Source organism: Lethenteron reissneri, chromosome 20 (genome assembly GCF_015708825.2).
Source record: "Lethenteron reissneri isolate LAM-NWPU_2019-01 chromosome 20, ASM1570882v1, whole genome shotgun sequence".
NCBI classification, from domain to species: Eukaryota; Metazoa; Chordata; class Hyperoartia; order Petromyzontiformes; family Petromyzontidae; genus Lethenteron; species Lethenteron reissneri.
Window position 1 is genome coordinate 1,126,190 of NC_083798.1, and position 24,732 is coordinate 1,150,921.

The window sequence follows — 24,732 nt, forward strand, 5'->3', positions numbered from 1 at the left end:
ACACGCCACGAGTCACGAGACACGCGACACGCCACGAGTCACGAGACACGCGACACGCCACGAGTCGGCTCTGAGCTCAGTGGGTTGGAGTCGAATCAGGATACCAAGGAGGTCCATTGCAGGAAGGCGTTGTCGTGGTTACATGTTTATTCGTAGAATTAGCACAAACCCTGTCCTTAGTATGTGTTTAGTGTGACAGTGACTTGTTGTGGATTGGACGCTATCACTACCCGCACAGTGTTTATTCTCGGCGTATTTAAGCCATCGCTAGGGTGAATTTGTATTTTTGGTTTCTTAAGTGGCTTCATTCAACTTGAAATGGAAAAATACTACAATTAATCTAATTTATAATGCGACAATGTAAATTCATATTCTTTGGGTCTGTCGGTAAAGTCACGTAGATAGGTTCAAAGAAAATAACAAAATAACAACAAAAAAATACGACGTTTCGATCGCAACACAATCGATCGAAACGTCGTAGTTTTTTGTTATTTTTGGTTCTTTTCTTTGAACCTATCTACGTGACTTTACCGAAAGACTCAAAAAAATAGGAATTCCTGCAGGCACGAAAGCTTTAAGTAAAGAATGTAAATACGCTATGCCGCTATGGGGTAGGCTGCCTCGTTTAAGATCAATACAACTGATCCATACTCGATAGATGGAATTAGCAAATATTGACTTCATTAGCCCACTGTTTCCTGGCCCGCTGAGTAAAATCAAGCCAGACTTCTCCTGCCCGCGCCACATGCGGAGGAGCATATTGGATGAATTTTATATTCTACAAAAAAAGCGGCAACTGCGCTCACGGCCAAACCACAAAGTGTCGCAAGCAGCCCCCCCACCCCCCCCCCCTTTAGCGATCTGCGCCCGAGAACCAACTGCGAATGCATCCCAAATCATTCGAGAAGCTTGCAGCTCGCACACCGTGAGCGCCACCGCCGCCGCACCTGGCGGACTCGAGCGAGGCCGGAGTCGTTGAGACGCGCGCCAGGAGGGGCCGCGCCGAGTGAGCGCACAACCCCCACGCAGCCCCAGCCTGGGGCCGTGCAGCTCCAGCCTGGGGCCGTGCAGCGCCAGGCTGGGGCCGTGCAGCGCCAGCCTGGGGCCGTGCAGCGCCAGGCTGGGGCTGCGAGTCGTTTCGCGGCATGTGCGATGAGCCTCGTGCAGAAGGGGGGGGGGGGGCACGTGGCGGGCAGTGCTGGACACGTCCGTGTCGCTATCCCAGTGGAGCGCACAGAGTGGAGTCAACTCGCTTGCGCGTTCCTCCCAACCTTGCCCACGTGTCTCGTGTGTGGAATGGTCTCACTGACTGCGTGGTACATCGGCCCATCATATTTGATCATATTTAATTATGTATAAATATATTTCCCAATTTGACAAAAATCAAACTAGGGAGAAGAAAACTGAGAGAACTAAATCGGGTCCCGGTTAGCATCAGGGAGGTGATACGAGCCTGGGAGAGAGGCCTGTCATCATTTAAAGGCCAGATGCTTGAGAGTTGACGATATGATGACATGGCGGTGTGAGTGGACAGACAAATTCTAGTGGATATGACCGCGCTGGTGTGGAAGTTTGATCTAAGTCTGGAGATGTCATTCATTTTATTGCTCGAGTCGACTGTTAGTTGATACAAGGTGGTCTAGTCAGAGTACAAATCAGCAGTTTATCATTGTATACACTTCTAGTCAACAGGGTTTAAAGTGTGGAGCTACATCACAGAGTTTGTGGACCCGTTGTCACTGGTGTCTCCGATCATCGCGCATCTTGAGTTTGGAATAAAGGCAACTTCGTTTTTTACAACTTTCGTTCTTAACAACATGTCTGAGGTGTGTATAATCCTACTCTTCCACGTTAACTCATCTAATATCAGTCGTCACGGCGTTCCAATCATTGCTGTAATGTTTGTAGCTAAACGGTGTTAGAGGTGCGCAGGGCAGAGCGCACCGTGAAGCTGGAACACGCTCGGAGGATAGACGACGTCACTGTAACAAACAACACCCTGATTCAGCTTCTGCTGATGAACATTTAATGAACACACGGATATATATATACACACGTAAGCCGTTTATATTTGTATTGGATATGAAAAACCCCGCTATGGACATCAAGAAACCCCGAAACAGTAGATAAAAATATACCGATAAAACAAGAATAGACTAAACTCGTCCACTGAATGCGCTGCTCTGTAGTTCTGCTCTGTACTTCTGCTCTGTAGTTCTGCTCTGTAGTTCTGCTCTGTACTTCTGCTCTGTAGTTCTGCTCTGTACTTCTGCTCTGTAGTTCTGCTCTGTAGTTCTGCTCTGTACTTCTGCTCTGTAGTTCTGCTCTGTAGTTCTGCTCAGTAGTTCTGCTCTGTAGTTCTGCTCTGTAGTTCTGCTCTGTACTTCTGCTCTGTAGTTCTGTCAGCCGGTCACGTCGATGCTGGGTTCAAGTTGGGGGTTGGAGCCCCGAGCAGCTGATGCAAAGCTGGGGGTGACTCGTGTTAGTGGGGGGGTGACTCGTGTTAGTGGGGGGGGTGACTCGAGTTAGTGGGGGGGGGGGTGACTCGAGTTAGTGGGGGGGGGGAGGGTGACTGGTGTTAGTGGGGGGGGGAGGTGGCTCGTGTTAGTGGGGGGGGGGGGGGTGACTAGAGTTAGTGGGGGAGGGGGATGACTAGTGTTAGTGGGGGGGGGGGGGCTCGAGTTAGTGGGGGGGGGGGGATGACTAGTGTTAGTGGGGGGGGGGTGACTCGAGTTAGTGGGGGGGGGTGACTGGTATTAGTGGGGGGGGGGTGACTCGAGTAAGTGGGGGGGGGGGGTGACTGGTGTTAGTGGGGGGGGTGGTGTTAGTGGGGGGGGGGTGACTGGTGTTAGTGGGGGGGTGACTAGTGTTAGTAGGGGGGGTGGTGTTAGTGGGGGGGTGGTGTTAGTGGGGGGGTGACTGGTGTTAGTGGGGGGGTGACTGGTGTTAGTGGGGGGGTGACTGGTGTTAGTGGGGGGGTGACTGGTGTTAGTGGGGGGGTGACTGGTGTTAGTGGGGGTATCCCCCCCGTATTTTAGAACTTTGCAAGTGAAGTTGGTGGAGCCTGCGGAGATCATCGCGTGAGTGGAGCACCTCGCCAGCCACCTGCACATGATCGTTCCTCCAGTGGTCTGCTGACTGCTTAATTTATGCAAATTAGTATTTCTGTGAACCCCTCCTGTGAGTGGTTCTCGCCAGGCACACTGACTTCTTCTCGCAAGTAACATTGACCCACGATGACACTTCCCATCATGACAACTGTTGAATCAGTGAATAGTGGCACTGGTGAAAAATGTAATCTGCGACCAGTTGAATTTGCGAGCGGTTGAATTTTCGAACAGTGAATGCGTGAACCGTGGAGTTGGTGAGAGTGGGTGGTGTGGTGCTGTCTGTACTGCACCCCATCCCCCCCCCCCCCCGTGTGTTTTCGCGGTGGAGCCGTTTGGTTCAAAGCGCTCCTCGGCGCGGCGTGCCGCGTGCCCGCGGGCCCGCCACGTGTGTGCGTGCGGTCAGCGCGGAATGGCGCTCGCCACATTTGCTCCCCAAATGCTGCTCGCTCCCCCTAGCAGCTTAAAGCGCCTCCATCTCCGCGATCCATGCCTGTATATCTCAGCGAGCCACTGTCTCTTATGCCGCAGTTTGTATCCGTGACGCTTTACAACGTCGCCTCTGTCTCCATAGAGGAGTCTATGTAGAGGAGTCTGCGTAGCGGAGTCTGCGTGGAGGAGTCTGTGTGGAGTGGACGGCCATCAGTGTTGGGGTCATCCCGAGAGAAGCCTGCACTGCTGCAGCTTTAAAAAATACCACAAGGACTTTAGAAACTGTGGTTTTAGAAAATGGTACTGTAATTTAGAAAGGCTGCCAAGTATAATGCGCATTCTCTTCGTGTGCTCTGAGAATTATGGGTCCGAGATAGCAGATCACGTATAGATCAGGCATGGAGTTGTTTGTGCACGGCTTCATTGTAGCACCTCGGGCATCATCATTATCAGCAGCAGCAGCCATGAACTATCCACTGCTGGATGAAAGCCTCCGAAGGCGTCACTGAAATAGCCAAACAGCCTCCATGACCGGCCCGGAGTGGGAAGGCCTTCATCTAGCAGTGGATTGATACTCGTTATTATTGTTGTTGTTAATCTTAAACCTTAAGCATAATGAAGTTCTTCAAGAATACCCTGTACATTTCATGCTCATTGGTTGTTCTCATGACCGTATCATCAGAAAAGCTGCCATGATTTAATATTCTCTCCACTCGTAGTGAGTTAATTTGAATCTCTCCCAGAACACATTTCGCAAAACAGCTTCAAATGTCGGCGTGACTGCCTGAGCTACCATAACGAGTCGTGGATGAAGCGTTACAAAGTGCACGCGAGACGAGCGCTTCGAGTATTTGTCTGTGATACATTGAATGATGACTGTGCATGACGTAGTATAGCCACGGTGGCTAGGAGATGTTAACTACCTCGCCTGGTATACAGGAGGGCGTGGGCTCTATCCCTCCCCTGGCGCCTGCTGCTGTATATGTGGAGTTTGCGTGTCTCTCTTCTCGTGGTCGCGCGGCTTTTTTCTCCGGGTCCTCCGGTTTTCCCCTCCACATTTATAACGTGCGTTTAGAGTATTTGGCTGCTAAACATTTCCACGTGATGAGCCACTTGGTTGAGCTATCATTTGTGGCCAGGCCGCTTACGAAAAGAAACTATGAAGGTCAGTGGGTCTTACCTGGTAAAATACAAATGTTTAGTTTCTTTTTACAAGAGGAGTTTGGCAAGGAGGCGCGGCTCCCCCCCTCCTCACGTAGCCGTGTGACTCCATACTGCTCCTGAACTGCGCAACGAAATATCCATCCTTCTAGCAACGACAATATCGATCCTTATAACAACGAGAATATCGATCCTTCTAGCAACAAGAATATCGATCCTTCTAGCAGGCACTCTCAGTAGGGCACAAAACGCTGGAATTTCAGAAACATGGTCGTCTATGTTGAAGTATTGATCATATTCAATTTTTGAAAATAAAAAGTTTTTCTCTAATCCAGGTCTGTATGTTGCTGTTCGTATGTAATGTTCCCGATATATACTAAAGGCGCTGGAATAATACGACAGGAGGTTCACCATGACCAAGCACCATAGCCAAGCACCATAGCCAAGCACCATGACCAAGCACCATGACCAAGCACCATGACCAAGCACCATAGCCAACACCATAGCCAACACCATGACCAAGCACCATGACCAAGCACCATGACCAAGCACCATAGCCAACACCATAACCAAGCACCATGACCAAGCACCATAACCAAGCAGCATGACCAAGCACTATAGCCAACACCATGACCAAGCACCATAGCCAACACCATGACCAAGCACCATAGCCAACACCATGACCAAGCACCATAGCCAAGCACCATGACCAAGCACCATAGCCAAGCACCATGACCAAGCACCATAGCCAACACCATGACCAAGCACCATAGCCAAGCACCATGACCAAGCACCATAGCCAACACCATGACCAAGCACCATAGCCAACACCATGACCAAGCACCATAACCAAGCGCCATGACCAAGCACCATAGCCAACACCATGACCAAGCACCATAGCCAACACCATGACCAAGCACCATAGCCAACACCATGACCAAGCACCATAGCCAAGCACCATGACCAAGCACCATGACCAAGCACCATAGCCAAGCACCATGACCAAGCACCATGACCAAACACCATAGCCGTGGTATTTCATGGCGCGAGCTTCCTTTGGCTGCGATGGGCTTTCCCGTCGTCACAGATGCGAATGACACGAACATGCATATGCCACGTTCCTCTTCCCTACTGCCAAGTAGCTGACCTGATACTTCCATGAGTGGCATCTGTGGCCAAGTTCCCGGCGTTCAAAGGCCACCCGCTTCTATCTCGAGGGCTTTGTTAGACCCGGCTCTGTGACCTGCACGGGCAGTCACCACTCCTGCCTGTTAACTCCACCCTATGGGCGACTAACATTGGCACAGTTGACATTGCTGCACCCCCGCACTGATCACACTACTACCCATTCTCGCCATGCCATCACGATCTTGCCATAAACCTGCAATTGTAAACATGACTGGGTAACTCAAAGTAAACCACAGTTCGTAAAGCTGACGGTGAAGATGTTTATTTGAATATTAACAGCGGTGCCAGCCACTGTTCACGTGCTCCGTCCACGCATGAACCCTGCAGGGTGAACTTCTTCTCAGAGAGGCACCACAGTGAATGTTAGACAGTCGAGACATTTTTTTAAACGCTAAACAGAATGAGGAGACAGAATGAGTAGATATGCCGTCTGCCTTCATCTACGATGCGTTCCTTGAACTTAGAAGATAAATCTCCACCGGTCTAAATTATTGTACCAACATTCTATTTGACTTGACTATAATAATTTATAGAGGGAGTTGCTTCACGGGAGGGGGGGGGCAGTCCCCTCCCCCCCAACCACGCTGAGGGGCCGCGTGGTCCACGCGCCCCTCTCGTGCCACGTGACCCCCTCTAGTGCCACGTGACCCCCTCTAGTGCCACGTGACCCCCTCTCGTGCCACGTGACCCCCTCTCGTGCCACGCGCGACACGGGCAGCCCCATTCCCGTGACTTCGACGCTTTGGTTTTGAGAGGCGATATTTTTGGTGTGGGACGCGAGAAGGGAACAGATTTCGCGCCGTGTTTGACGAGCCACACACCTCAGATTGAGTCCTGACCATGGCTAATATCAGCGATGTCTGAGTCGCGTCTGGTAATGCTGCGGGAGGGAGGGAGGCTGGCTGATCAGCAGGTGTGAGTGGGCGTGTTACCTGGAGTGGGGAGCGGTGGCACAGCGGTTAGCGCGTTGTACTGCGAACCTGGCAACACGAGTTCGATTCCCGCTCATGGTCAACACCGTGACGATAATCTGAACCGGTCTTGGGCATCCCCTAGATTGACTCAGCCTCAACTGAGTACCTGGTGCCGTGTGTAAATATTTGCCCCTTTGGGAGACAAAGGCGGCTGGGCGTGGTGCTGGCCACCCACGCCCTCGTGGACTGTGCTGGCCTTCATACAGGTGCTCGCTAACAGCACTTGCCACAACAGGCAGTAAAGGCTATACGGGGAATCTTTGTCTGTTTTGCATAAGCACCGTGCTTAGCGCTCGCCACTGCTGCTACTGGGGCGCAGCTACCGCGGCGAGCTTCTCATTTCCTCTCGGAGCGGCTTCCCCCAAACTCGCACGACGCGTGGCGCCACGGCGAGTGCAGCTGACCACCTCGCGCCGCGGCCTTCCTCGGCCTTCCCCTCGCCCCGTGGGCCCGCGCCGTGCCTCTCCTGCTGCCCTCCCGTGACCCCCACGCGCGCCCTCCGTCACGGTCGCTGACGACTGCTCGGCCCTTGCACTGTGCCCTCACCACCTGAATCGCTCCGTTTTGGTTACAGCTGTTGAAACTTTGTAGAGCTAAGGCGCTCTCTATAACGATGTATTAGTATAATATATCAACTCTATATGTATTAAATATAAAGAACTCCACACGATAAGAGAGGCTGGCGGCCCGAGTGGCGTGGCGAGAACGGCAAGAGCGAGGGACGCTGCTTGGGGCTCCGTTCACATCTCCCCGGGCGGTGGGGGAGATCAATTTAAACGTCTCCTCGCTCAAACATTGAACACCCGGAGCCAGCGGTAGATTTTCCACATTCCCATGACGGGGCCCGCTCTGGGCTTCCCACGACTCATTCATTGTATCGATTATGCAAGAAGGATGGTGCCTGAAGCCGAGCCCGGAGTCGGGTGTGAACCTGTAACCCTGCCGGTTACGAGTCAAGCGCTCAGTCAGCACGGCGGCACCCGGCTAGATCTGATGCAGCGTACACACAATACACGCACGCGACTACAGCCATTCTCGATCTACTGCTACATGAACCATGGCCGTAGCTTCAGCCGTAATCCCATTTCACCACGAATTTCCAACAGTGTAAGTTTGTCTGCTTCACTCTGTAAGCTCGCGGGTCATTGGTCAACTATTGATCTTCACATTGACAGTGAACTCGCGGCTGTCACCGCGAAGTGCAAAGCTGGGCCACTGCCAGCAGGCTCAGGGAGCGCGCGCCAGGCGCGTGGCCGCGGTGCCCCTCGGAGCCGGCGCGCTCGCTGCGCCAAGCACCGCTCCAAGCAATATAGGAGCGCCGAGGCGGGCGGCGGGCTCACGTTACACGAGTGGGCAGGGTCAGGCGTCCGGCTCAATCGGATTGCCCTGTCGCATGGATCGGGAGGCGGGGCTCCACATATAAATTGTATTGCAAAGTAGAGTCCTGGGGTTAAAATAGTACGTCAGGGGCCCGGTGCTGCGACTAAGGGCGAGTGTTCTCTTTTATGCCGGCACGGTAATCCGCACAAATTCTTCCCCGCAAGTGCGTGTCTAATATTTAGACATGCTCTGCTTTGTGGATACCCGGATATGGCTGCTGCTAGCGGCGTTACAAGCGATACACCTCGTCAGCGGACGGGAGGAGAACCGTAAGTGTCATCGCCTCGCTCCGATGTTGTCACTCGCTCGGTCACGCGCCCGGGTCCGTCGATGCCCGCGGTACCTCGGACAGCGCCCGACGCCGGGCGCTACAGGTAGGCTGGGCCTGCAGGTCGAGTCGGGGGCGTAGGGGTGGAGTCGCACCCCTAGGGGACCGCGCGGAACGATGCCGCGCGTGGTCTCGAGCCGCCCTCTGCGCTCCATCCGCGGTGCAATTGGATGCGACTCCGCTTCCTCGCGATTAGAATCGCCTCTCAATGGGTTTACAATCACAAGCAGTTGACTCAGCTGACCGTTTTCCAAAACGGCAATATCTTCTTTGGTATACGGTGCTATTGACCGTGGTTGGATGGAATCGGTCAAGTGTGCCGCATGTCAACTCACACGTTCATTCATTGCGTCCTAATGCATTGATTCGACAACATATCACGGGCGCGTACGATGCTCTTCCTCTTCGCGGTTACGACGCGTGATGTGCAAGGGCGTATGCTGTCGGTGTTTACCCCTACGACCGAGTTCATAAGACACATCAACAACAATCAAAGACCCTCGAGGGAGCATCCTGTGCTCCATCGCGACTGGCAGTGCACGGGGGTCCCCTTCGTGTGCGCCAAGCGTCGTGTCGGGAGCAGAGCGCGACCTGCGAGGTTCGTGCGCGATGCGAGCGGCGCCGGCAACTCGCCGCGCTCTGGACGCGAACTCAGCGTCTCGATGAGCGCAGGTCCAGGATCTCACTTGAGCAGCAGGACGGGTGCCCACATGGCACTGCAGTGGCGTGGCACGCACGCTACCCCACGTTTGAAGTCATTGCGTCGGTGTGACTTTGGGACATTCGACACTAATTAATGCCGCTTTTAATTGGCAAAATGTTTAAATAACGTATTAGATCTTTATATCCTGCTCGTTATCATACACAATCAAATCTGTGGCTCAACCACCAGAGACAATCGTTTATAGCACTCTCAAGTTAAAATCGTGAACAACAAAGCACCCTGTGACTGCTGCAGCTGCAGCAGCAGCAGCAGCAGCAGGACACGAGGCGCGGGAGGACGGTGAGAGTCGAGTCCGCAGCGATGAGGCCAGCGGGGTAGAGACCGAGCAGGTGGATCTCAGCTGGACACAGCGTGGGCACAGCGTGAGCACAGCGTGTACACACAGCGTGTACACAGCGTGTACACACCGTGTACACACGCCGTGTACACACAGCGTGTGCTCACACAGCGTGAGTACACAGCGTGTACACACAGCGTGTACACAGTGTGCACACTGCGTGAGTACACAGCGTGTGCACACAGCGTGTACACAGTGTGCACACTGAGTGAGTACACAGCGTGAGCACTCACGCTGTGTACTCACGCTGTGTGTACAGCGTGAGTACACAGCGTGTACACCGCGGCAAGGGAGTTGCTAGAGTTGATTCTCACAACTTATACGTTGATACGTTTAGATGAACCAACTCCGGAAAATCTATTTCAGCTGTAATTCAACCCAGTGGCCACTACTGAGCTCTGTGTCCTAGCTGGAGCTGATTAGTGAGGCGTGGGATGCGCTGCGCTCCGCGATCGCCAAGCCTGCGGTCTCAGTGTGCGGGTCTGTTGCGCAGTTGCCAATGGGAACCATTGCGCCTGAAGGTATTCTCCATGTTTGTATGTTGAACTTGAACTTATTTCGCACCGTATGTAGCCAACCGTGCGTTTGCGTGAGCGCCACAGTATATATATATATATATACACACACATACAACCACAGTACAGCAACTGTTAGAGAATATTGAACTAATTCACTCCAATGAGCTGTTTTCCAACAGCTTCAACTGTTCATCATATGTATTTTACGTGCGCTAATAAGCGCGGCCTGCAATGACGATTCAAACTAAACACAGTTAAAAAACAACAACCTGGTACCCGAACAAATCACTTTGCAAGATGCTATTTGGCCTCTTAATGTGGAATTCGAGAGAGGTTTGCGATGCAGCCCTCCTCACTTGTGACATCTCAGCCTGCGCTCACCCACGAGGGGAGTGAACCCGCACTGCGTTAGTCTCAGGGCACACGCAGGTAGCGGCGAGCTTGCTAACCCTACATTCGTCTTAGTAAAGCAACCACGTTGCATCGCGGCCTCTTAAATATCATTTATAATTTGATTTTGAAAGCAGGCATCTTAAATAATGTCGTAGCTAGTGAGCTAATGTAATCATAATCGTCACTAAATCGACAATTGTAATTACACAATGTTGTCATGTACCCTTGTGAATGGGAAATCGTTAATTCGGGCGATTATGATTAGTCGTTTGTTATTGCTTTCTGTGGGATTTTCTAAACTCCAGTTTGATCTCCCTGCACACGTGGCCGCCACTGTGAGTCGTGTGAAGGGAAGTGATGGTCGTCGAACGGGCGGCCCAGCAGAGACTCTTCTCGGGGCAATGCCGTGAGCAGCCTCAACTGTGGGCCCACTCCGCGTTGTGGGGCAATCAGTGTCTGGCCTCTGTAGGGAGGCTGGCCTCGATGTGAACGTCACAATGGCAGATCCACAGAGTGATCGCCTCGCCGTAGAGTTGCTGGGTCAAACTAAAGCACGAAACGATGTTTATGGTTTATCGCGCAGGCAAAAGTTGAATTTTATTGGGGTTTGTTTAATGTTCAATCACTCGTTGTCCCATCTTAAATGTACTGTGCATGTCCGATACGGAAGGCAATTATAATTGTCATTGTATATTTACGACATTTTAAAAGTGAGGATTTATAACTTTCACTTTAATTTGAGTCTGAATACATTATTATGATGTGATCTTCCGACTTTGCCTGTTGTACACAATGTGTTGTTTTGCCCTGAAATGTCGAATCCTACTCCCTTAGCCTCTCTCTCGTATGCCTCGTCTTTACCGCACGTCTATCCTTTAAAATATATTTTTGTGTAGCATAATTCGTTTATTTTGAAAGATATAGGCTACGATTTATATAAAATAAATAAACTTGATTTCTCCCTATCATGATATATGCGACTCATAACTTCGCGATATCAGTTTATACTTAATTCTATAGGCCATTGCTCCAATGAAGGTGGCCTTCAGATGCATTACCCAGAATATTAACATTGTGATGTGCACATTGACAGAGATTACAACCTCAACGGTCATTTGAATTTCTTGTGCAACGCTATATCAGGGCAGGACAATTATGTATCTATCAGGGATGTTTAATATTTGACGGACTGTAACTCATGCGAGTGTGGTCTGCAGTAGTTATTATATTTTCTCTACGAGTAGAGATGCATCTTGAGTGTTATTATGTATTTGTCTATGTTCACCTCGATCGCTCTCCAGCTAAGTCTACTATGGCAATATTCATTTCAAGTGAAACCTATCAAATCCTTCACGGAACTACGAAAACGTTACTATTACAATAAAACCCGTATTTTAATCAGTGTATTCTTGACCCGGGGGTTAAATTAAATTTTAGAAAATGTTTCCTTAATTGTAAACAATTATAACAATGAAGGTGCACGTGCACTGGCATGAGAGCGCCTGCCATTCGCTTCCACGCGTGAGGCGTGGGTGGCGAGAGAGGAGGGGGAGAGGCTGGAGCCGCGGCGCCCGTGCACCCATTCACACGATCGGACACACACGACGGCAGACATATCAATGATTTCACCTATTTATATATAAATAGACATCCACACACACACAATAGCAGGGCCCTGAAAGCGATGCTTCTCATGTTGCAGTGGGAGCATCCGCGACTCGCTCGCTATCCCACAGTCAGGCATATTCTGTGAGGAGGAATTCCCCTTGTCAGCTTGTCCGACGGCCTTGCTCTGATTTTCACTTCTGGAGTGTGGCCGCCTTGCACACCGTCCAACATTGCTCCCGCCACCCCCACGCACTGCGATCAACAGCAATTACTAGCGGGAGAGAGAGGGAGAGAGCTCTTCAGAGATATCGGGCCATTGCTTTGAAGATGCGATTCCACGGATGTAGCATCGTCTCCATGCGCACGTATTTTGCGCAGACTGAAAGAAAGGCTGCAGTTTATTGGAACGTCGTTGAACAGATTTTAATCACAATTAAAACTCGATTATTCGAGTCGGATTTTACTTCCCCGCGTGGCGTTTTCTCACTGTAGGCTTGGGAACATACCCCAACATTCTCGTTAACACGCATTGCCATTGATGACATTGGGAGTTATCTCGTACAATGGTTTTAGCTCGTACACAAGACAAAATCACAGACGTGCGGTGATGCCGCTCGTGGTCGAACACAATGTAACTCTCGTCTTGTCTGTGTTGTGCACGTGTCTCCTTCTCTTACCTCTGCCCGCCACACAGACGTAAGTAGCGTGCGCGCTGCTGTGCCGGGGAGGGTTGCTGTCCGCGGTGCTGAACGAGGAGCGGGGTGGGGGGCTCTGCGGGCAGGCCGAGTGGCCACAGCGAGACACGCGGCTCGCCGTGGTGCCAGCAGCTCGCTCCGGCTGCTGGCACTGCAGCCTGAGCGTGCACGCGGTGTAGAGTCGCATTGCGAACGTGCGGTAGCCACTCCACGCACATTGACTCCGCTGCTCACAGTGGGACGCAGCGCCACGCCGGGCCGTGGTGGCCACGCGCGTGGCCTGGAGTCCAGGCCACGCGCGTGGGATTCTCAGGGTGCTCGGTTTCCTCTCAAACGTAAATGCGCATTATATTGGCCGACAACACCTGAATACATAGAAGAGCGCAGAGCTTGGCCAATTGCTGGCACCGGCTCAGCGCGTGGTGGCCTTTTCGCTCGTCTGTGGTTCCTCCTCGCGCCCGAGTCGCTCTCTCTCCACGACAGTGAGCAAATGCGGTGTGACGAGTTGCAAGTTGAGATGAAAAGCAACGAGAATACGCAACATTTCCATCTAGTTGTAGTGATGTGTCAATGCATCAGCTTGCCTATACATTGCGCATGTCAATTGATGTCCTGTTTAATTTAAATCATTATTTTAGTATAAATTCCAATCACTGCATATGTGAATGTATGAAGGGTGAACTGTAATTCTAACAGAATGACATCAGGTGATGTTTAAATATATAGCGTCATACAACGTCTGTAGGTGCACGTTAAACAAAATGCTGTCTGCAATGATTTATCAGCTTTATTTGCCGATATTACACTTTAAATAAATATTGTCCTCTCCCTTTTAATGCGTAAAATAATGCGTGAAAATATAAAACCACAGAATAACAACTGCCAAACGTTTTGGGAAATGGGTTTGTAATTATAAGATTGGTCAATACAGCATCACGATCTACTTAATGAGAAGTGCTCGTGCAAAACAAATTCACTCAGACGTAATCGCAGGGCACAGTGCAAAGTGAATAGCGCACCACTCTACCACACTCCACCACACTCCACCACACTCCACCATACCCCACACCACTCCACCACACTCCACCACACTCCACCACACTCCACACCACTTCACCACACTCCACCATACTCCACCACACTCCACAACGCCGTGTGAGCGTCGTGGAGGCGGCGCGTGTGCGGTGTCGTGTGGAGGCGACGCGTGAGCGCTGTGCACTGCTGCGTGTGTCTGGCAGGAGAGCGCAGATGACAGTCAGCTCACTCATACCATGGGCGAGGTGAGAGTCCACCACCTACACACACACACGTACACATACACACACCTACACACATACACACACCTACACACACACACACCTACACACACACACCTACACACACACACACGTACACATACACACACACACGTACACATACACACACACATACACACTACACACACACACACCTACACACACACACGTACACATACACACACACACGTACACATACACACACACACGTACACATACACACACACACGTGACGTACAAACGACACGCAAGCTGCAGCACGTCTCTTACAGGATAGACATGTACACAGACAACATGCGGCAATGCAGCACACAGCATGCAACAGTACAGGACGTGCAGCACACATCGCATGAAACAAATAATACCGAAGGGAATCAGGGTACACAAGGCGGCGCACTGTGTACACAGAGGGCGCGGGCGGCTCGCTCCCTCGGCGTGCCTGGCTGGTAGTTTGCATTTAGCAACGTGCTTGACATGACGCCGACTTGTGATTGTGGGCTTCTCACAACCCAGCACGCTCCTCGTGCAGCCACCACACGTGTTTCTGATGCAAAGTAATTGCACGGGTGGCGCGATCTAAAATTAAATTATTAGAATCTTAGTGACATCTTCATCGCCCCCTTACTCGTTCCCATTTCACTTCATTTCCCATGACTCCCCACGCGTGTAACCTTGCATCTCGAAGTGGGCCCATTTCCGTCCTCCCTCTAATCTCCACGCCACGGGGCAGCGGATCCTCCTCATGCTGCCCACAGCGACTATTCCTCACCACCAGGCAGTGTGCCCTCGACCGGTGGGTCGTGAACAGACGCAAAACGTCAAAGTGCCCATGTAACCAACTTGTCCCATTCCCTGGAAACGACTCACAAACGAGGGCGTCAGTCATCTTGCCCGTCGCTGCAACAGACGGAGACCGTCGCGAGCGTGGGGCACGGCCCAGGCTGCGCCCGGTCGCCCTGCCGAGCACTGGCGACTCGTGTGCTGCTGCTTGTCTCCACAGAGGTTCGCTGCCCAGTACAAGGCTCCCGTAGGACCGTCTCCTCCCGGCGCCCCGGTGAGCAATGCCGCCAGCACGATACATACGAGTTGGACACCACCACCCGGTGCGCTGTCGCGTGGCATTGTGAACAAATGGTCACTTGGAATAGATATTTACCCCGGATGAAATGCTTCCTAGGCAATGCCTGGTTGCCAGATTGCCAAGTTAACCTCAACCTATCCGATATAAAGAGAGCTGAGTCCATGTTTAATACCCCGTGACATTACACATGTCGAATAATACGTAAGCCAAAGCCTTGTTTCATGCGAATTGCACAATAACATCGTGAATGAAATTACTTATGTGAATGTTGTTGTGTGTTTGCGTGTATTTATGGGGAGCGGTGACGTAGTGGTTAGCGTGCTGCGCTACGAACCCAGCGACCCGAGTTCGATTCCCGCTCATGGCCAACACCACCAGTGACGATTATCTGCACTGGTCCTGGGCCTTCCCTAGGTCGATTCAGTCTCAAATGAGCACCTGGTGTAGTGTATAGTAAACATCACCACTAGGGAGATAAAGTCGGCCGGGCGTGGTGCTAGCCATCCACCCCTCGTGTACCGTGCCGTCCTTCATGGTGACTTGTTAAAAGCACTTGCCCCAAAATTCTTTTAAGGCTATACTGGGGATCTTTATCTTTGTAGATGTGGGTAGATGTGTGTAGATGTGGGTAGATGTGGGTAGATGTGGCCTACGCGGCGGCACGTCACTTCGATCATGACAACCACGGTGGTTTGAATTCTGCCCATGACGCCCGTTGGTGGCTTTGGGTGTCTACATCAGACGACTTGGGCCTCCTGCAAGTCGACCTGTCCGCTATGGTCAATGTCAGCGCCACCCTCGCTGGGTGCCGGCCGTGTGTAACTGTGTGTACCTGTGTGTGTGTCTGTGTGTGTCTGTGTGTAACCGTGTGTGTAAACGTGTGTAACTGCGTGTGTCTGTGTGTAACTGTGTGTGTCTGTGTGTAACTGTGTGTAACTCTGTGTGTCTGTGTGTGACCGTATGTAACTGCTTGTAACTGTGTACCTGCGTGTACCTGTGTGTGTCTGTGTGTAACCGTGTGTGTAAACGTGTGTGTCTGTGTTAAACTGTGTGTACCTGTGTAACTGTGTGTACCTGTGTGTGTATGTGTGTGTATGTGTGTAACCGTGTGTAACTGCGTGTAACTGCGTGTGTCTGTGTGTAACTGTGTGTGTAACTGTGTGTGTAACTGTGTGTGTAACTGTGTGTATCTGTGTAACTGTGTGTATAACTGTGTGTATAACTGTGTGTGTCTGTGTGTAAACGTGTGTGTAACTGTGTGTAACTGCGTGTAACTGTGTAACTGTGTGTACCTGTGTGTGTATGTGTGTAACCGTGTGTAACTGTGTAACTGTGTGTACCTGTGTGTACCTGTGTGTAACTGTGTGTACCTGTGTGTGTATGTGTGTAACCGTGTGTAACTGTGTGTAACTGTGTAACTGCGTGTAACTGTGTGTACTTGTGTGTACCTGTGTGTGTATGTGTGTAACCGTGTGTAACTGTGTGTAACTGTGTAACTGCGTGTAACTGTGTGTACTTGTGTGTACCTGTGTGTGTATGTGTGTAACCGTGTGTAACTGTGTGCCCCTGTGACCGCAGGGACCCATGGGACCACGCGGGGCACCAGGACCCGCCGGTGCCTCCGTGAGTACACGCAGCCCCCTGCACCACACACACAGCCCCCTGCACCACACACACAGCCCCCTGCACCACACACACAGCCCCCTGCACCACACACACAGCCCCCTGCACCACACACGCAGCCCCCTGCACCACACACACAGCTCCCTGCACCGCACACGCAGCTCCCTGCACCACACACGCAGCTCCCTGCACCACACACGCAGCCCCCTGCACCACACACACAGCCCCCTGCACCACACACACAGCCCCCTGCACCACACACGCAGCCCCCTGCACCACACACACAGCCCCCTGCACCACACACGCAGCCCCCTGCACCACACACACAGCCCCCTGCACCACACACACAGCCCCCTGCACCACACACACAGCCCCCTGCACCACACACGCAGCCCCCTGCACCACCACACACACAGCCCCAACACGCAGCCCCCTGCACCGCACACCGCAGCTCCCTGCACCACACACACAGCTCCCCTGCACCACACACACAGCCCCCCTGCACCACACACGCAGCCCCCCTGCACCACACACCAGCCCCTGCACCCACACACAGCTCCCTGCTACACACACACAGCCCCCTGCACCACACACGCAGCCCCTTGCACCACACACACAGCCCCCTGCACCACACACACAGCCCCCTGCACCACACACGCAGCCCCCTGCACCACACACGCAGCCCCCTGCACCGCACACACAAGAAACGGCCCAGCCACCATTGCGTTTGTCAGCGAAGGGTGAACGACGCAGAACGGATTTCATTATTTGCATTTGCCAGTTTCAGCAATGTTCCACTAAACACATTGCAACCGGGATACTTTACAGATCCACATCCTTCTCACGAAACATCCGCAAAGCACGGCCCCCTCGGGTGAATGTGCTCTGAGCGCGCTCTCTATCCACCGTGACGTTACTGGCATGAACGATGGCTGTAACTGTGGACAATAACCAGAGTTGGTTCACTAAGTTCAGCGGTCTGCACCTGTACTGGACTTGGCTGGCGTGTGTCCTGAGGTCACAGGTCGCAATGACATTTCAAACACTGAGATCGCGTTCGTCTTGGGGGTTGAGGTGCCCCTAATAGGCCGATCAATGAGCTGAGGGACAGAGTATTAAATCGAGATAGGATTGTCATTGTAACCACGAGTTGACATCTCCTTGCATGTACAGGGGATAACCAACGCCGTGGATCTCCTGCTTCTGTCGGGATTTCTGGCACTGAACAATCACTGGAGAGTTCAGATATCAAAACAATCCCGAGCGTTGTTGTGTAGAATACAAATAACAACATAGATAAGCAGACAATGTGTTAGTAGGGTGCTTGGGGAAGTTGCCTCTACATTTTCAGCTGCAGTTGAGGTTTTGTGTAATAAACGGTTTAGATTATTTGCATGAACTTTTATCGCCTACATCCACTCTACCATCCCTCCCTCTACCATCCCTCCCTCTGTCTCCCTCCCTCTGTCTCCCTCCCTCTGTCTCCCTCCCTCTGTCTCCCTCCCTCTGTCTCCCTCCCTCTGTCTCCCTCCCTCTGTCTTCCTCCCTCTGTCTTCCTCCCTCTGTCTTCCTCCCTCCGTCTCCCTCCCTCCCTCTGTCTCCCTCCCTCTGTCTCCCTCCCTCTGTCTCCCTCCCTCTGTCTCCCTCCCTCTGTCTCCCTCCCTCTGTCTCCCTCCCTCTGTCTGCCTCCCTCTGTCTCCCTCCCTCTGTCTCCCTCCCTCTGTCTCCCTCCCTCTGTCTCCCTCCCTCTGTCTCCCTCCCTCTACCATCCCTCCCTCTGTCTCCCTCCCTCTGTCCGCACGTCGTCCGTCCCTCTCCAACATCGCCCAGCGTCGCCCATCTTTTTCTTCCTCTCCGTCTTTCCCCAAAAAGATTTTCCCCGACCACCTCCTTCAACTCATTCCCTCTCACTCCCACCACCTGCCCAATCATCTCCTTCAACTCATTCCCTCTCACTCCCACCACCTGCCCAATCATCTCCTTCAACTCATTCCCTCTCACTCCCACCACCTGCCCAATCACCTCCTTCAACTCATTCCCTTTCACTCCCACCACCTGCCTAATCACCTCCTTCAACTCATTCCCTCTCACTCCCACCACCTGCCCAATCATCTCCTTCAACTCATTCCCTCTCACTCCCACCACCTGCCCAATCATCTCCTTCAACTCATTCCCTCTCACTCCCACCACCTGCCCAATCATCTCCTTCAACTCATTCCCTCTCACTCCCACCACCTGCCCAATCATCTCCTTCAACTCATTCCCTCTCACTCCCACCACCTGCCCAATCACCTCCTTCAACTCATTCCCTTCACTCCCACCACCTGCCTAATCACCTCCTTCAACTCATTCTCTCTCACTACTAGTCACCAGCCCAATCCATCTTCTCTTCTTCCTCTCCCGAACTGATCCATGAGTCCTTCACATTCTTCTCCCACCCGATGTATGTTTGTCTTCCTTTACGATGGACTGTAGTAGAATATGAGGTCAGCACAGATGTGACTTTACGATGTAAATGTGTCCTCAAGACGCGGCTTGAGGAAGCCCAGCACCGCATGGCAGGGCGCCTGTGGGCCTCATGAACCCAGCGCCTGATGCGTCGAGCCCTCTGCGCGTGTTCCGGAGTCTTCGTCGCCAGCTCGGCGTTCCCTGCTCGGCCACTGCTGAGGAAACCTGCCGTCTAAACATTACGGCTAAAATGCGACATACCCTCATTGGAAATGTGCTTTAGTTTGTTTATATTTATTCAGCAATTGAATAGTCTTAAACTCAATTGGTGCCAATGCGACAGTTCAACTTTCAATTTTGGCTCCGGGCGACACGCAGGAGGCCACTCCGCATGTTGAATTCCACAGCGCCCATTCGATTGTCTTGAGGGGCTCCCACAAAGCACTGCCCGGGTGACATCGGGTCCATCGACTTGCCGCTTTGCGCATCGAGACGCGCGGGCAAAAGCGAAATCTCTTTCAGATTTTCCGCACGGATGGGGGAATCGATTTGGAAGTTTCACACAGGCCTCGACGTGCAGCTGCGCTGATGTGAGATCGTTAGACGTGTCCACGAGGGGAAGAGACCGCGGTGTCTCTTCCACTCAAGATGCTGCCGCTGCCTCCGACTCGGCGTGACCCGTAGCGCAGCCACGAGGTGTCCCCACGACGCCGCGCAGGGCCACGCGGTACCCTCCCAGTCCGCGGCCTCCGCCTGCTGTCGCCCACCGGAGAATGCACGGCCGTCATGTTCCTTTCCCTCCGTGTCTCGCAGGGTCCACCAGGATACCCAGGCAGCCCCGGAGAGCCCGGCGAGAGCGGACCGAGTGTGAGTACGAGGCGACGCGCACGGGTGCCCACGGGTGTCTCGCCACCCCCGTGTCCTGTCGTGGCGCGATGTCGCCAGCGGCTGTGTCCGTCCCGTAGCCTCGCCATCCACACTTTGCCATCCACACCTCGGCAGCGTCAACCGCAGGGCACGAAATAGACATATATTGACCCATCAATCGCTCGCTCGCTAAGCCTACCCACAGTTCTTAAACTCCGATGACGTTAAAAGGTAATCGGTGCTGATATTCTTTCGAATTCCCACCGAATATCACGAGGCGCGCGAGAATATAACTCATGGCGACGGGTGCCGCTGAGCGTGAGAGCGGAGATGTTGAGGAGTGACTCGGTGCCCATGTCGCGTGGGGTGCAGGGCCCAGCCGGACCTCCTGGACCCGCAGGGCTCAGCGGCAAGAACGGAGAGGATGTACGCCAACATGGACACTCACTCACACTCACACACACACCAGCACACTCTCTCACACACACACACACTCACTCACACTCACTCACACACACACCAGCACACTCACACACACACCAGCACACACACACACTCTCACACACACACACACTCACTCAGACACTGGCACACACACACCAGCACACACCAGCACACTCACATACACACCAGCACACTAACATATAAACCAGAACCCACACATAAATCAAATATCTCACATTCGCCATGAGACCAACATAGTCCCAACCACACCAGCACGCCCTCCAGGCCCGGACAAGCCATATGCTGGGTGCGAGTAGGTGGACGTCGCTCAGTGAGTGTCAGAGTGACGGGTTGGTGGGTGGGTGAGTGAGTGGGTAAATTATGCATTGGTGGGTGGGTGAGTGAGTGGATGAATGATGGGTGGGTGGGTGTCAGAGTGACGGGTTGGTGGGTGGGTGAGTGGGTGAATGATGGGTTAGTGGGTGGGTGGGTGAGTGTCAGAGTGACGGGTTAGTGGGTGGGTGGTTGAGTGTCAGAGTGACGCGTTGTGACGATGTGCGTTCATCCTCTGCTGCAGGGTGAGCCAGGCAGGCCAGGACGGCCCGGAGATCGGGGACTTCCAGGTGCACAGGTGAGACCACCACCTCGCCCCCAGCCCCCAGCACCACACGCATTGCTCCCCCACAAAAACGAGTTGGTGAACGTGGAGGTAGGAAATAGTTGAACTAATTTAAACAGCAAGAAGCACGGTCAATACTCTTTCCCATGACGTACTGTACGTCTACTGCGTGTTCAGTCCCTTGTTTGCCAATTCGCTGCTGGATGACGCTGCGTGGGTCGTGGGGGTTATTGGACCATACTTCACCGCGCTGGTCAGTGCTGTTTGAAGGTAGCGAGCATAGAAGTCCAGCATAGTAGAGTACAACAGAAGAGTGCCCTCGGTGTGCCTGCGATGGTCCCCCCCCACTCACCCTTCCCCTCACCCCCCCTACTCACCCCCCCCACTCACCCCCCCCACTCACCCCCCCCACTCACCCCCCCCCTCACCCCCCCTACTCACCCCCCCTACTCACCCCCCCACTCACCCCCCCTCACCCCCCCTACTCACCCCCCCACTCACCCCCCCACCGCCTCACCCACCCCTCCTCACCCCCTACTCACCCCCCCACTCACCCCCCCCACTCACCCCCCCTACTCACCCCCCCACTCACCCCCCCTATTCACCCCCCCCCACCTCACCCCCCCTACTCACCCCCCCCCACAGATAATAATCGAACTTTTATATTTATAAGACAATGATCCTTGATTGCGAGAAAATAGCCTACGACGACGTTGTGGTGGTAGTGGAGTTGTACGCACCCCTCGTGTACCGTGCCGCCCTTCGAAGGTGTTCGCTAACAGCACCTGCCCCAGAAGTGTAATTGCCGCGTGCGTAGCTGCTGGAGTGCGTAGAGCGACCTGCCTCCTCGTGCTGGAGGGCGAGGGCTCTGTGCGCGCCTTCGCGCCCCACGTCAAGACGCCTCTCTCATGGGACGTCACTGTCGTTGTTGTGTCTCCAGGGTCCCCGTGGATTCCCAGGAACCCCAGGTCTCCCTGGAATCAAGGGCAGCAGAGTGAGTGCCACCAACACACGGCTGCGCAATGCCACGCGTGCTCTTTCACACGTGGACTGCCGAAGAAAACGGGAACTTCTTTTGGATTGTGGAGTTGTACTTATTTTTGAGGATGGAAATCTTATCATACCTGTCAACCCCTTATCAGTGCCTATCTTATTACAGACCAATTCAGACCTTATTGGCCACCCCGTGCCCTTATACATCTCAAGGTTCATCCTACAAAGTCCCATAACAAGGGAGAAACACAAACAAATAGACAATTTATGGTGCCCGTATCGAAACGGCTGTAGGTCGTATGGCCCTGAAAACTAAATATCCCTGAACAAGAACACCGGGTAAACCATGTGGGTTGACGGGTATGCAGTCTCAGGAGTTACATTGGAGTCAGAAAACAAATACACGTTAGTGTTGACTTCTGCTCAAGAATAAAAACAGCAATACATACTTCAGTCATTCCAATCAACCACTTGATTCACGTGAAATATTTTATTTTAATCTTCAACGGTCAATGACAATTTCATATCTGATTTTCAAAGTCGTCCATTCGTGATAAGCCGGTGGCAGAATGTGGTGGGCCCATGCGACGAGGCGAATAACCTCCCAGGCAATCCTCGACGCCTGTTCTCGGCTAACAGCTAAGAGTACGCGTTCACAAACTATAAGTAGCGAACAAAACAAAGCTCCATTGTCTTCATCATGAGCCTTAAACAGGTTAAACCGATGTGTTACTCTCATTCAATCAGCTGATTACAGCACATCGACCCGTTAGACGTGTAAACAAGTAATCTTTTGGGTTGTAAATATTCTCGGTGTTTCTGCAGAGCGAATTGAAATTCTGTCGTATGCGTGTTGTCATCTTGAAGATGAACCATTGCGAGTTGGGGCTTTGCTCAGTCGCGTGCGACCAGGGGGCTCCTCAAGGCTCAGGGGCTCTGTCCCTTGGGCCGGGCCTGGTCAACACCCAGCTGTGGATGGTCAAAGGTTGACAGAACCCTCCAGGAAAAAAACAAAAAAAAACAAGTGACAATTTGTTCATTAATTAACTGGTTATTTTATGAGAATAAACACCCCTTGTTGTTTCTGTAGTATGTATGAAGTAGAGTTGGCTACAGATATAGGGCGACCTGCTGCTGTAACTCAGCCACCCCCACAGTGCCGTGGCTGGCAGGGGGTGCTTGCCCCCCACACTTCTAAGTTCCCCGTCACCTAAAGAGGCGCTGCCCTTTACAGCTGCGGCGGGCCAGGGGGGCTCGAGCAGGACAAGCGACAGACGAGAGAGAGAGAGACAGCAGATGGCGTCGTTGGGCCGTGACATGTCCACAGTTTCACTTTGCCCGTGTCACGCCCCACTCCGTGAGTGTGTGTGTCGCTCCCCCACCTCCCCTTGAAGCAAGGGCACACGCTAGGGGGGGGGGGGGCTGGCACCGAGAGCCACGACGGGTACGGTGCGAGCCGGCTGTGCTGGCAGCAGAGCCGGCTCGCAGTGTCCCGCTGCTGCTGCTGCTGTTGGAGGGAACGCGAGAGGTGAGTGCGTGGAGACAGTGGGACAGATCTACAGGGCGCTGTCTCTCTCTCTCTGTCTCTGTCTCGCAGGGATTCAACGGCAACGACGGAGCCAAGGGAGACACTGGCCCCGCAGGAGCCAGGGTGAGTGCTGCCTCTCCATCCCGGCTCACGGAGCGTGCGCACCCGCCCCACATCCACAGTGCGCTGTGTTGTTGTGTGCGCCCGGCTTGTCTCACTCAGCCTGTTTGTTCACCTTCGGTAGGGCGAGGCTGGCACGCCTGGATCGAGCGGAGTCGTGGGCATTTCTGTGAGTTGCGCACTCCGTACATCGCCACCGTGCCGGGCAGCGCGTGCCGCGTGTCTTGAGAGTCGGCGGGGCGCGCGCCCCTTGGCGCTGGTTGAGACATCGAGAATCTGGAGCTAGGATTTGAAATGCTTCCGTTGGGCTCGTTCTATCGTCATCAGTTGCAGGTCACGACCGTCATGTAACCAACACAACGGTGCTTCACCGAACCCATTTATTGTAATAAATTGTTAATTCTATGGAGAGACAGGTCCACGGCAGAGGAATGAGGAATTTTCAATTTCTGGTTTAGGATCTCTGCTCCAAGCGTACATACTTAATAGCGCACACACCCATCGGGGTGTGTATGATGCCAGAGTTGGCTCACATAGGAGTTCGCACACTTGTGTGGGAGGTGTGAGTTTGACCAGATGTGATCACGACCAATAGATGAGTGTAGATCTGATTACAAGTGATTGGTAGATCAGGATTGTATTGTCATTTGTAATGTGTTGCAGACGAATGATTGGAAATTCAAATTCATCGCCATAGTTTTGCCATATGCAAAATACTAGCGGGGGCAGTCCTAGTCTTCTCAGTCAGTTGTATCGTATTCATGACTTTATAATGTCACCTTTAGTTCCGTATTGTAAGCTATAACATTATGTTATCCACTACAGTACTCTAAACATGTTTCCTACTTATTTGGCGAGCGGGTGGCAGC

At 52.8% G+C, this 24,732-nt stretch overlaps 1 protein-coding gene across 1 annotated transcript in view; it reads left to right on the forward strand.

Moving 5' to 3' along the window:
• Window positions 1–14,053: 14,053 nt before the first annotated feature.
• The window catches only part of LOC133344558 (collagen alpha-1(I) chain-like), a 43,189-nt gene continuing 32,510 nt past the window's right edge, over window positions 14,054–24,732 (forward strand). The window contains exons 1-9 of the mRNA XM_061554549.1: window positions 14,054–14,125; window positions 15,141–15,194; window positions 16,800–16,844; window positions 20,106–20,159; window positions 20,532–20,585; window positions 21,181–21,234; window positions 22,163–22,216; window positions 23,813–23,866; window positions 23,988–24,032. Of these exons, the coding sequence (XP_061410533.1) occupies window positions 14,117–14,125; window positions 15,141–15,194; window positions 16,800–16,844; window positions 20,106–20,159; window positions 20,532–20,585; window positions 21,181–21,234; window positions 22,163–22,216; window positions 23,813–23,866; window positions 23,988–24,032 (423 nt within the window). The 5' untranslated portion in view covers window positions 14,054–14,116. The remainder of the gene's footprint in view (window positions 14,126–15,140; window positions 15,195–16,799; window positions 16,845–20,105; window positions 20,160–20,531; window positions 20,586–21,180; window positions 21,235–22,162; window positions 22,217–23,812; window positions 23,867–23,987; window positions 24,033–24,732) is intronic.